This window comes from Portunus trituberculatus, chromosome 38 (assembly GCF_017591435.1).
Source record: "Portunus trituberculatus isolate SZX2019 chromosome 38, ASM1759143v1, whole genome shotgun sequence".
NCBI lineage: Eukaryota > Metazoa > Arthropoda > Malacostraca > Decapoda > Portunidae > Portunus > Portunus trituberculatus.
This window is the reverse complement of record NC_059292.1, coordinates 36644043-36657655: the sequence shown is the minus strand read 5'-3', so window position 1 is coordinate 36657655 and position 13613 is coordinate 36644043. Positions and strand designations below refer to the sequence as shown.

General features: G+C 39.0%; 1 protein-coding gene across 1 annotated transcript; it reads left to right on the top strand.

The window, feature by feature from the left end:
* Positions 1-5965: 5965 nt before the first annotated feature.
* LOC123514791 lies at positions 5966-11899 on the top strand. Its single transcript, XM_045272965.1, has 4 exons — positions 5966-6004; positions 6646-6691; positions 8201-8356; positions 10938-11899. Exons 1-4 carry the CDS (start codon positions 5981-5983, stop codon positions 11006-11008), a joined length of 297 nt encoding a protein of 98 aa, XP_045128900.1. The 5' UTR covers positions 5966-5980; the 3' UTR covers positions 11009-11899.
* The last annotated feature ends 1714 nt before the right edge of the window (positions 11900-13613 follow it).

Here is a 13613-nt window from a genome sequence, read left to right as displayed (position 1 = left end):
CTCCTTCATATCTATCACCACCACCACCACCACCACCACCTTTACTACGGTCTGAGTTCTTTATCATTAAGATTTAATAGCTTTGTCGTGAATGTGGTGTGTATTTTAGAGAGAGAGAGAGAGAGAGAGAGAGAGAGAGAGAGAGAGACTTATCTCCGCGGCATTTAAAACCTCATGAGAGAAAAGAAGAGAACATTTCAAAGCGAAGACTTAAGTAAAGGCAGCGGAATCAACATCAATAGCAGTAGTGTCAATGAGTCAGAATCTTGGACCCTTCCACCCTTGCCATCACCTGACTAGCCTGACTTTGCCTTGGATACGAGCATTGACCCATTCTCTCCAAGGGATTTCCCAAGCACACCTGCAGACTCCCATCAGAGCTCCACGTACACCTTCTGCTCCTCCTCTTTCACCCTTCCACGTTAACATTGCAAGGGTATCAAAAGTCGCATTTATTTGTCTTGTAGGAAACATTAACCCCTTCAGTACCATGACGTTTTTTTTTTTTATTATTTATTCTGGTTATTATTTGGTGATTTTATACAGCTTCAGAAATTTGTGAGGATTAAAATAGTGAAGACTGGCCATCAATCTTCTGACCTCCATAAACCCTTCTTAATGCAAATAAAATCGTTTAATCATACCCAAAACTCATGGTGAAAATGTGTCCTAGTATTGAAGGTGTTAATAGTTAGCTTTATAGAACGATATGTGGATTTAGATGAGGAGCAAAGGTAGATAGATATAAGAAGGCATGTTTCCTATAAGAATTGCCATGGCCTGATGGCTTATTGCAACTTCCCTTGTTTTCTAATCTAATACTCTTGTGTTTGTTTATTTATTTTTTTTTTATAATTTCGAGGTACTTCTTCAGGTCATTTTAAACTTGCCTTCGAGCTGCTTTCATTAGATATTGAGACCTTTATTGGACCTTTTCCTCATTAATTTTCTTTCTTTTTCCTTCAGTTTTTATTCATATCATTTATTCATCTCATTTTTTTTTCATACTTCATCGCTGAAGTGGTTTAACTGGAAAATAAACAGGAAGGAGAGTGAATAAGATGATAATTAAGGATGATTCATATAATCGTCACCACCACCACCATCAGCACATTTGTTTAGTCTTTTCCTTAGAGTTAAAAGGCCTTGAGTTTTGGCTCTAGTAACCATGTTAACGGTGAGTAACAGAGAAGTGATGGATTGTGATGAATAATAATGATGATAATGATAAGAAATAATACAATGACCATATTAGTGATGAGTGATAGAGAATTGGTGTTGAAAGTGACGCATAATGATGGTGGTGACAGTAAGGTACGACAAGCTAAGATAGGAATGAATGGTAATGATGGGGGTTGTCGTGGTGGTGGTGGTGAGAGTTATAAAGTATATGAGGTGCTGATCGAGGCAGAACGTGTACTAACTCTGCAGGGATTAGTGTGTTGTGGGGAGTTTATGGGATACACGTAGTGAATGGGCAGTAATAATATGATCTACGTTTATCTCTGTTGTGCTTTATATTCTTTTTGTCAGTTCAGCATCTAAATAACTACAGAAAAATAATCAACAAACTCGAATTGCAAAAATTAAAGTAAAAGAAAAAAAAGATGAAAAATAAGAAAATAATGTTACTATTTATCCAACTAACAAATTTATTAATCAACTGACTAACTGAACTGAAAAGAAAAGGACCAATGAACTTATGCACTAATTAACAAACTAAGTGAATAACTAAAAAAAAAAAAAACGAAAGAAAGAAAGAAAAGTATTAATTACCTAACTATCCAGCAAACTAACGAGTATATAGAAGAGTTAATACGTGGCTTAGAGGCTCATAAGGGTGGCTGCGTGTCTTGCTATCGCGTCATCACCTCCTGGAAGTGATAAGCGGACCCTGATCGATAGTAATAATTCATCCTACGACCTGCTTTGTGATGGGAGGAGGAGGAGGAGGAGGAGGAGGAGACAGCACCATGCGACACAAAAGCCCGTACTCTCAAACAATTCTGTACTTCACCTCCAGTATTCCAAAAGGCTTTATCTATATAAACACGATTTTTTTTAAAGTGTTTTTATGGCTCTAGAGTGATATAATCTCTACATTGTTAACTGGAGAAACATTCTTGAAAATCCCGCTAATCGTCTGAGCGTTTTTAAGGTGTTTTTACGGTTCTAGAGGCATTATGACAAGATTTCTACATTTTCGACATGAGAAACACTCTTGAAAAACCCCGTTAATCATCTGCTCCTTAGAAATAGCGTTTTAGAGGTGTTTTTAGGTTTCTAAAGGCAGTGTGACTAGATTTCTACATTTTTAACATGAGAAACACTCTTGAAAACCCCGCTAATCGTCTTACCCTTAGAAATAGTGGTGGTGAGAGAGCGGAGCATTTTTTAAGGTGTTTTTACGGTTCTAGAGGCAGTGTGACTAGATTTCTACATTTTTAACATGAAAAACACTCTTGAAAACCCCGCTAATCGTCTTACCCTTAGAAATAGTGGTGGTGAGAGAGCGGAGCATTTTTTTAGGTGGCTTTACGGTTCTAGAGGCAGTGTGATAAGATTTCTACACTTTTAACTGGAGAAACACTTGAAAAACCCCGCTAATTATCTGACCCTTGGAAATAGTCGTGGCGAGAGAGCAAAGCGTTTTTAAGGTGTTTTTACGGTTCTAGAGGCAGTGTGACAAGATTTCTACATTTTTAACTGGAGAAACACTCTTGAAAAACCCCGCTAATTATCTGGCCCTTGGAAATAGTCGTGGCGAGAGAGCAAATCGATTTTGAATACGGGCCAAACACCAACCCTTAGTACGTGAAATATAGATGGGAGCCAGAAAGTAGGCCATTGATTATTGTCGTCATTTATACTTCAACTAGTCCAGTGTTTGTTATGTGTTTCGTAGGTCTTTTATGTACTGGTGTCTGGAGATGCATTATATTGCACGTACTTGATGGGTGGTGATTAATGAGATGGTGGTGGTGATGTTGAAAGGGTCATTCATTGTGATGGTGAATGATAGTGATGAATATTTTGATGGATAATGAGAACATACGTAAATATACCGATAGAAAATACGAGAATGTTCTGAATAGGTGTGTGTGTGTGTGTGTGTGTGTGTGTGTGTGTGTGTGTGTGTGTGTGTGTGTGTGTGTGATTCATGATGGGAGGTGCAGATGTCTTTTTTCAGCACACACACACACACACACACACACACACACACACACACACACACACACACACACACACACACACACTCTCTCTCTCTCTCTCTCTCTCTCTCTCTCTCTCTCTCTCTCTCTCTCTCTCTCTCTCTCTCTCACACACACACACACACACACACACACACACACACACATTTTTTTCAACCAGCACTGTTAATTGTTATCAAAATAGGCAAGGTGTGTACAAAGGAGTGTCAATCTTGAGTCACAAAAGGAAAGACTCGTGCCACTTGTTATGTACGTTAGGGAATGTCGGTCAGTAGAGTCACGTATGTTCACTCGTGGTCTCATGTCACGTACGCCATTCTTCGCTGCCTTGCTTCCTGTCTGTTGGTTTTCCAGTTGCGATTAATTCTGACTCGCTAATATTTTATCACTGCATGTTTTTTTCTTGACATTAATAATAACCTCGAATAAATTGAATTAGTAAAACAAGAAAGTGAATAAATGTACACACACAAATGGAAGGAAAGAAGGAAACGATATAAAGATACAAATTGGCAGTAAAGACTGTATGGCGAAGACTGTAGTAGAAAATAATGTAACTGCCTAAAACGTGTATGGGATGATGTAAAAATGTCCTCCATTTGCGAGAGTATTCAGAATTTTATCACCGTTGTCTAAATTTCTTGGTACTGCAAGCTGGTCAAAGGCTTTAGATTAAAAGGAAAGGCGAACCTCATTTTTTTTTTCGTTTTCATATGCAAATAGAAAAAAAAAGGAAAAAGAAGAAAACAAAGAAAAGTAAAGAAAAGATAATTCATGTTTGAAGTGTAAATTTTCATCTGACTTATTCTTACGTTACACACACAGACACACACACACACACACACACACACACACACACACACACACACACACACACACGCGCGCGCGCAGAGAAGACGTGCCCCGCAACTAGGAAGAGGTGGCACGCGTGGGAAAGAATATACAGATGATTCCCACGCCTTTAAAAATCAACAAAGTGACTCATACCAACAAAAATAATATCTTCTCATGCGTTGTGTGGGTGAGCGGTGGTGAGTGGTGGGGAGGGATGGTGAGTGATCCTGGTATAGTGTGCCTGTGTGTGGTGGTGAAAGGTAGGAGAAATTATTAAAACAACCATGTCATTCCTTGTGGTGATGAGTAGTGGTGAGTGGTGGTGGGATGTGGTAATGAGGCAAAGGAACAACTAGTATGCGTTTCCGTGTGGTGATGTGTAACGGTAATGACGGTGAGGGGTCCGGAAAATGACAGGGCTGTTAGGGAGTGGTAGTGAAAAGATATTCAGCTCCCCACCTCTCCACTCTATTTCCACACACCTGCGCTGGGCATTAACTCTCAGGCTTCTGCGTAGTGTGACTTTTCCACATCTGTCCACGCGTGAAATGTCAGCCTTGATTGGTTCTTGGTTTGGTAGACATTTCTAGAGTCACTGCTGGGTCAATTTGGTGATCTGAACACGGTCAACAATTTCATACGTCGAAAACTGCAATAACTTAAAAAAAAAGTAAAGGAAATAATATCAGTTTCAGTTACAGCGTAGACTATGAAGTGCGATTTAAAAATGTTTATAAATACAAAGGTTGATAAATATTTTTACTCCTAACTTCAACTCACACCACCAGTTTCATCGATTAACAATTAAGAACTGGTAAAAAAAATGACCTTACTTAATTTCAGCGTAGGACACCAACAAGGAAGAAAATCGACTTGTAAATATGGAATTTACTGTGATATATATCTTTAACTTCAATTTATCTCATTTCATCACTCAGTAATTATACACGTAAAAAAGCAAAACCAAATATCTTTCTATCTCTCCATTTTTAACTTGGGTCACCAGATACAAGAAAAAAAAAAATCTAACCTATTGATTCGTAATTTAAAAAGTTTCTAATACATCCATCTTTATTTTCATCTTTGATAACGCAAAAATTACAAAAAAAAATCTTAGTATCACTCAATTTCATCTCATAAAATAGAAGTAAAAGAAGAAAAACACTTGCAAAACACGAAATTCCCTTTAATATTACCCTCAACTTCAACCTTAACGAATCAGATGCAATAAAACAACACTGAACCACACTAATAACACTCCCACCACCCACTGACGTCACCTCTTTCATATAACACACACTCTGGTCGTGGAGAGCGCCAGTATTTCTTCAGTCACCGACGTAGAAGTGTCCCCAGTGAAGGGTGAGGAGAAGGAGGACGAGGAGTAAGAGGGGTGTGAATGTGGCCAGTTAGGAACACCTGTGTCACTTTATCTAGTCTGCCAGTGAATGTGTGTGTGTATGTGTGTGTGTTGGGTGAATCAGGGACGAGTGAGTTTAGTTTTAACGCTGTTTTTACACTTTCCTTATTGAAATGATATGTGGTACGAGTATATGCTACAATTACACTATGATATGCAGCATGAATATATAGATGTTGGACTCGTTTGTGATTAAGTGACGGTGTGTCGAATTTAATCAATTGGGTTCAAGTCCACAGATGTAGCAGACTCACCTGTGTTTGCCAATTAGTTCGTTTTGGTTAACCTGAGTTGCTGTTGGCTTCACCACATTATATATTCGTTCATAGTGCTACACCACATTATATATTCGTTCATAGTGCTATGTTTAGTATAGTTTTACCTGTGTGTGTGTGTGTGTGTGTGTGTGTGTGTGTGTGTGTGTGTGTGTAAATGACAACAACCTACACACCCTCCAGACACACATGCATACACGCATAACATTATATACCTTCAGTTCGGTTGTGGTGCATGCATGGTGGTGGTGGTGGCGGTGGAGGTGAGGATGGTTGTGGAGTCTTTATTATTATTATCTTTTGATTTAATGAGATTAGGATAACAAAAACCCTGATATAGAAAACCTGCTGAAATTGCAAGTGCCCCACAAAAATACAAAAAAATCTTGATCCTAAAATATGATAAATAGTGTCTTGGAACCAAAAATGCTGCTTGTATTATTGATTAAAAGTGTTTTATGTGAAGGAAAAGTACTGAAGGTGTTGAGATATCTAGTAGTGACACGGAGGGAAAGAAAATAAAGTTGTACGTTAATGATCCAGTGTTAAGGGGAAAAGAATTGTTATGTTAGCTTTTGTGAGTGGAATGTTTTGCCCTACAGTAGAATCAAATATGTTGGTGACAGTAACGATGAGAGCCTGGTGATGTGTAGCTTGTTATGTCTTTCAAGTTGTTTTGATTGTGTTTTGCATGTTTATCATCTTTAGCTGTGTAGTGTAAAATATATTTGATCTCTTCACACACACACACACACACACACACACACACACACACACACACACTTAAGTATAATTAACAGATATACATCATTTATATGTTGTCCACCCGTGCCTGTCATGTATTGAGTTATCTATATTCAATGAGATTTAATTATTGCTTTACATTACATTTTCTTTATTGCAGATCATCATGCGGTGTCTAGCTTTTGTGATTGGGCTGCTGTTGCTTGGTAAGTCCACTGTGGTTTTGTGTTATAGGGCAGGAAGGAAGGGCACAAAGGAAGGAAGCTGAGTACATTTATTTTAGTTTATGCTATTGAAATTACCGTCTTCTTCTCCTACCTAGCAGAGAAAACTATTAGATTTTATGAGTAACTTAAGTAGACTTAAGTTTAAAGTTCTTATTAGTCATATAGATATATAATCAGCAGGTAATTAGTTCATAAGCATTATAATTGTAGTTTAATTAGTGTAAGGTTATGGAAAGTTATTAGTATGATTTGTGTGTGTGTGTGTGTGTGTGTGTGTGTGTGTGTGTGTGTGTGTGTGTGTGTGTGTGTGTGTGTGTGTGTGTGTGTTTAACCATGGTCGTCTGTTGGTCACCCAGCCAGTCTTCTTTATTACGGAGTCGAGCTTGCTAACCACTACACTATGCGGTGTGTGTGTGTGTGTGTGTGTGTGTGTGTGTGTGTGTGTGTGTGTGTGTGTTCACTGTTTGTTTGATCTGCTGCAGTCTCTGACGAGACAGCCAGACGTTACCCTACGGAACGAGCTCAGAGCTCATTATTTCCGATCTTGGGATAGGTCTGAGACCAGGCACACACCACACACCGGGACAACAAGGTCACAACTCCTCGATTTACATCCCGTGTGTGTGTGTGTGTGTGTGTGTGTGTGTGTGTGTGTGTGTGTGTGTGTGTGTGTGTGTGTGTGTGTGTGTGTGTGTGTGTGTGTGTGTGTGTGTGTGTGTGTGTGTGTGTGTGTTAGAAAGATAACAACCAGAGCTGGTTTTGTAATTAGACACAAAGTGGACGACAGTCTCACTCATGACTTAGCTTTCAAAAAACCGTTCCATCAAACACCAGCCAAGCTGCGGGCTTCTCATAAAGGTAGCTACACGTTCCCCCAACAGGTAACTATCTTAAAAATAAAAATAAAAAGTTAGACAGGGCAAGTAACAATTAGATCATGAAATTTCGGAAGAGAATAAATTTTTACTGTGCACCCTTATCCTCATACACACTGACACATTATATCACGGGTATGCCATGCATCCCTCCTTGTAATGCAGTATTTCCATGTAGTACCTTTTTGGAAATTTCATGCGCTGGTCTAGAGTAGTACAGTTAAGTGAAGAAGGTAGGATGGACAGAGAACCAGATTGAAGGATTAAAACGTGTTAGTTGTAATTGAAAGAGAGAGAAGTGCATGGATATATCTAAAGTGCATGCGCTGAAAAAAGATAACAGATGATCAGTTGATGTAATAAATTGTCATCTGGAGAATGGTTGATGAAGACGCGACGGACAGAGAACCATAAAAAAAAGATACATTTTCTAGAATAGTCTGGAATAGATGAGTATTCTTATTTTTGCTGTTATTGCTTTTAACATTGTTGCACCTCTGAACAGCTAACCGGTGCGACGGAAGCACTGATATTCCTTCAAGGGAGAGCGTTACTTCAGCCAGTAGTGAGTGAAAGCCCTCATCTCCCTTCTCTTGTCCCGCCTCGCTTCCAGGATGGGTCAGCTGCGTCTGCCAGAAGGCGCCTGGGTCGAGGTACCGCAGCATCGACAACTGTCCCATTAACCGCATGTTCCGGCCCCTGTGTGCCAGTGACGGCTGCTCCTACATCAACGACGGCGCTCTGGCTTGTGCCCAGAAGGAGGACCCAAGTGAGACTTCCACCTTGTCTCTTTGTTACCACGTCCGTTTTCTTTCACTCCCATCACTCCTTTCGCCTTGACTTTCCCATCTCTCTCTCTCTCTCTCTCTCTCTCTCTCTCTCTCTCTCTCTCTCTCTCTCTCTCTCTCTCTCTCTCTCTCTCCAACTTCGTGTTTTCTGCCTGTCTAGCAAGTACCCTCAGGTCTTGTGTGAGGTCTAAGCGGGTGCCTTGCTTTGTCTTATTGATCCTGATCCAATTAAGTTTCTGTGCACACCCATACCCTGAAACCACATTTTTTTTTTTTTTCGTCCCAGAACCCATGCCACCTCTCGCAAAATTTCTGTCACTGCCCACGCCCCAGATTGGCAAAATTCTTGTGCCCGTCATCCCCAGACCTGCAAAATTTCCGTGCCCGCCATCCCCAGACCTGCAAAATTTATGTGCCCGCCATCCCCAGACCTGCAAAATTTCTGTGCCCGCCATCCCCAGACCTGCAAAATTTATGTGCCCGCCATCCCCAGACCTGCAAAATGTCTGTGCCCGCCATCCCCAGACCTGCAAAATTTCTGTGCCCGCCATTCCCAGACCTGCAAAATTTCTGTGCCCGCCATCCCCAGACCTGCAAAATTTCTGTGCCCGCCATCCCCAGACCTGCAAAATGTCTGTGCCCGCCATCCCCAGACCTGCAAAATTTTTATGCCCGCCATCCCCAGACCTGCAAAATTTCTGTGCCCGCCATCCCCAGACCTGCAAAATTTCTGTGCCCACCGCCTCCGGGACCCGCAAAATTTTCGGCTCATAACACACCAATTCTCGCTCTGTGTCTTCACGTTCACACTCAGGAACTTTGAAGTAAATTGAGTGGTGTTGACAGGGGCTAATTCTGATGTGTTTAGAAATGACTACCTTACCTTCCATTCACCCCGTTACCAAGTCCTTGTGATTATTCTGACTTCCACCATTACCTAGGATCAGCAATATGGATTATAGTTACCCACATCTTCAAGCCGTTCTGAGCCATCTTTATACAGCATTTAAATCTCAAGTAGCATAGTCCTCCCTCTTATACTAACATTGTTTTTTTTTAATCCTCGCATCCAACCCGACGTGCCTTTACCGACTATATTCTGTTCCATCTATGAAGTCCGTTCAGGGTGGGACGGGTCACGTCGTTTACCTCTAGCCATATGCCAAATCAATCTTCTTGTATGTGTCTCTCGCTCTTATTTCCCATGCATGTGCTATTTAAAAGTTATTTATGTATGCTGTATATAGTAAAGGAGGTTTCATAGTACAGTAAGTGTCGATGTTTAGGATTATAACAACGATTTATATCAATTCTATGACATGCGGCAGAGATTTATTTCCAATGTTGCCACGATGTGGTGGTGGTGGTCCCTCACATGGTTGAAGTCAGGTCAAGTGCCACGACTCACGCCTCACTTCCTATCTGGCTACCAAGCAAGATAGAAACTACAACCACGACTTTTACCTCATGGAAATGGTGTGGAAAGAGTTGAAAAATAAGTAATAAGTAAATATTAAATAAATAAAATATAAGTTATATATAGTACATGAGAGAGAGAGAGAGAGAGAGAGAGAGAGAGAGAGAGAGAGAGAGAGAGAGAGAGAGTCAATTTTAATCTGACAATTGGTGGTCGACAAAGCATTTCTGCACTCATGGGAATTCAGGAATCTGCCACGCTTAGAACGGACTTCATAGATGGAACAGACTATATCAAAGGCAATAACATTCTTCTAGTCAGCTGATACTTTCTTTTAAAACTAAGATTACTTGTACCTAATCTTGACCTTTCTTTCTTTATTTTTCTTCTCTGTGTAGCAGCTGATGTTTGGCATAGTATTAATTTCTTTTGTTTTCCTCATCTTCCTTTAATTTTCAGTACTTATGCCGTAGACTTTATCAATACCAGGCTCACAGAAGTGGTAAGACGGGTTTTGCTTCCGTACTCTTAAACGTTTCCGTATCTTATTTCAGCTACATACTTTTAACACAACCTGATGGAAGTTTTTGTGGTTCTCAAGAGAATTTTTTTTTTTCATAGTTCTACTGATAGTTTAACCTCTTCAGTATTGGGACGCATTTTTACCGTGAGTTTTGAGTACGATTAGACGATTTTATTTACATTAGAAAGGATTTATGTAGGTAAGAAGATTGATGACCAGAGTCTTCAGTATTTCAATCCTCACATAAATTCCTGAAGCTGCATAAAATCACCAAATAGTAAGCAAAATAAATATGGAAGCACGTCATGGTACTGAAGAGGTTAACAATGTTCCAACCATTTTGTGGGGTAAGTATTTATGAGAATCTTTAAAATAATATAAATATTCTCGTAGAAGACGGAAATGTTTAAGAATACGTACTTAGTTAGTATAATATGCTTAATCGCCATGAACACTAACAAATTAACACTCATTACCTTGTATGTGTATTGTAGACAGTAGAATAGAACTTATGTATTGTACCTACTCTTCCATCACATTGCTGCCTTGCACGATGCTAACGGTATTGTATGCACCTTTACTCTATCCTATGCACCATTACTAACATCACTGGGCGTTGCAGACCTCAGAGTTATCCATGATGGGATGTGTAGCGATGCCGTTGACCCCGAGGTGGACAACAACGTGGAGTAATGGTGAAAGGACCTAAGTGAAGGCATTCCTTGGTGGATGGATTGTTGCAGCGCTCTCTTACACTCACACAAGACACGCTGAGTGGGATCGGGAAAGCTGGTACGAAACGAGGACAAAAATCCATCACAACCATCAGAAAATAAGATAATCAAAATAAGAACTGAAATTAAGATGGAAGATTAAACAAGAACTTTTAGCCTTTTCAGTTGTGTATTCGTAATTTGTTGACTCTCAAAGCAACGAAGTGGGATCTGTAATCGCAGAAATGAGTGAACAGAAGGTTATTTTCGTCTTTTTTCTTGCCTACGAGACTATTAAAAAGACTTATGTACGTAAAAAGAATGCATCAAGAGATTTGGTGATTATGTTAAAAAGTACTGGAGTACTGAATGAAAATCCCTAGAAAAATTGAGTGATGATCAGAAAACTGTCCAATATTGAGAGACAAAAACAGTAACAAGGAAGCAAATCAGCGAATACGATAACGAATGAAAAGTAAACGAAAACAAATTGAGAACATAGAAGAGAAAGCTTCACAGGGAAGACCGACGGTGCATTAAGAGAGAGAAAGATAAAGATTGAGCTTGTCAGAAAGAAGAATTAGTGACAACACAGCAGGAATCCGAGAAGAGGACAGACCCCGTTGAAGAACGGAGGAACGAAGGAGACTCAAGGCTTCTGGGAGCGAGCAAATGGAAAAAAAAGAAGAAGAAGGAAAAAAAAAAAGACCACGAACCAAACCATGAAGCGTGTCCACTCACGAAGCAGTCTGTATCCCACGAAGCACGTACGAGTGAAGCACATTATTCCTTCTACTTAGGTATATCATTATAATCTTATTTACTATTGGGTACTAAACATGTTATTTGTCAATAAAGGTGACTAAGCATGTAGAGAACTCATCAGTGTTTCCCTGTAAGCATTGCACGCCGTTGGAAATGCCTTAGTGTTTTTTGGGGAGAGGGAATGTACTGCTTGAATCTTTACTGCCTATACTGTATAAGAGTATAACTTTTTTTTCCCTCCTCTCTTTTTTTTTTTTCTCTATCTCTCTCTCTTTTACTAAATTTTGCACGGCACTGCAACACCCTCAGTCTTTATTGAGTTGAATAAATTTTGGGAAAAAAATATGTGCTTGAATCTTTGCCAACGATATAAATTCATTTGCGCTATTCTTTTTCAGTCCTCCACCAAATTTTTATCTTTCTAAGCACTACACGTCGTTGGAACAGCTTTATTCATTAATAAATTCAGTGACGTTAAAAAATATATACTTTGATCTTTACTCCCAACAATATATGCGCTTGTAACTTTTTGTTTATTTATATTTTGTTACTTCTGTTTTCTTTTTTTTTTTTTGTATCAGCCTTAATGCTTAACGAATGAAAGAGTGTTGCAAAACAATATGTACTTGAATATCCACTCTTAACAGTTCGTGTATATATTCGTAGTTGTTTTTACCCCAACCCTTTTCTTTCTTTATTTTGTTGATCCGAGTGAGACTGTCACAGCGTGCTCAAGGCCGCCGTCAGCCGTATAACTGTAGTAGAAGACATGTTCTTTTTGTTGGTGCTTCTGTTGCGTGCGTCACCATCTCAGTCTGGGACTCTCAAACATTCCTGCATCTTACCTACTCTATTTGTCATCAGTATAGTGGACGTTTTTATAGTTTTCAAAGTTTTTTTTTATTTATTTATTTTTATTTATTTATTATTCTATTTATTTATTTATTTATTTATTTATCTATTTATTTATTTATTTTTTGCGTCTGCTTTGTCGTGTCAGCGTGGTATTTCCAAACTTTCCGGCATCTTATTTCACCTATCTTGATCTGGCTTTAGTGGAAGTTTTTATGTAATAAGAAAAACTAAGATTTTATTATGCCAATTTGATTACCGATTCGATTCCATGCATATACCACTGTATTTAAAAAGCAATTTCTTTATATTTTTTTTATTTATTGATTTATTTGTGTTAATCTTGAACCATTGTTTCTTGTCGTAACTTAACAAGTATTGTGCACCAACAGTAGGAAGAAATGCCCATATAGAGTCGACTGTTCACATCTGTGACCATTAAAGAAATATAATTATTTTTTTTAATAATTTTTAGTGAGAATGAAAATGGCAATATACTAAGTGATATAAACTTCCTACATACATATTAAATTTTGACCTTCATGTTTAATTTTTAGTAATATTTTTAATCGGAAAGTTTATATTTTTTCCCTTAAAAGAGAAAAATTAATATTTCAATCTCAAAATTTTGATTGCTTTAAGGACACATTGTGAGCATGTTTTGTGTTCACAGGAGCGGTGAACGGTAATATCATTTGACTTTGAAAATAGTCCTAAAAACAGACGAAAACATCTGAATATGAATTAAAGATAGCACGAGGAGACATACACGTGATACGCATTTGGCATGGAGCAGCGTGAAGGAGACATCAGAGTAGCGTGACGGGTGCTGAGGGTGGTCTAAAGTGTAATTAGAAATACTGGTTCTGCTCGTCTGATCGTGCTAAGAGCGTGCTTCCTCTCTTCCCTCCTTCCTATGACTTTCAGTATTTTCAACAGGAAGCTTTCAACACGATTATCTTCCAATT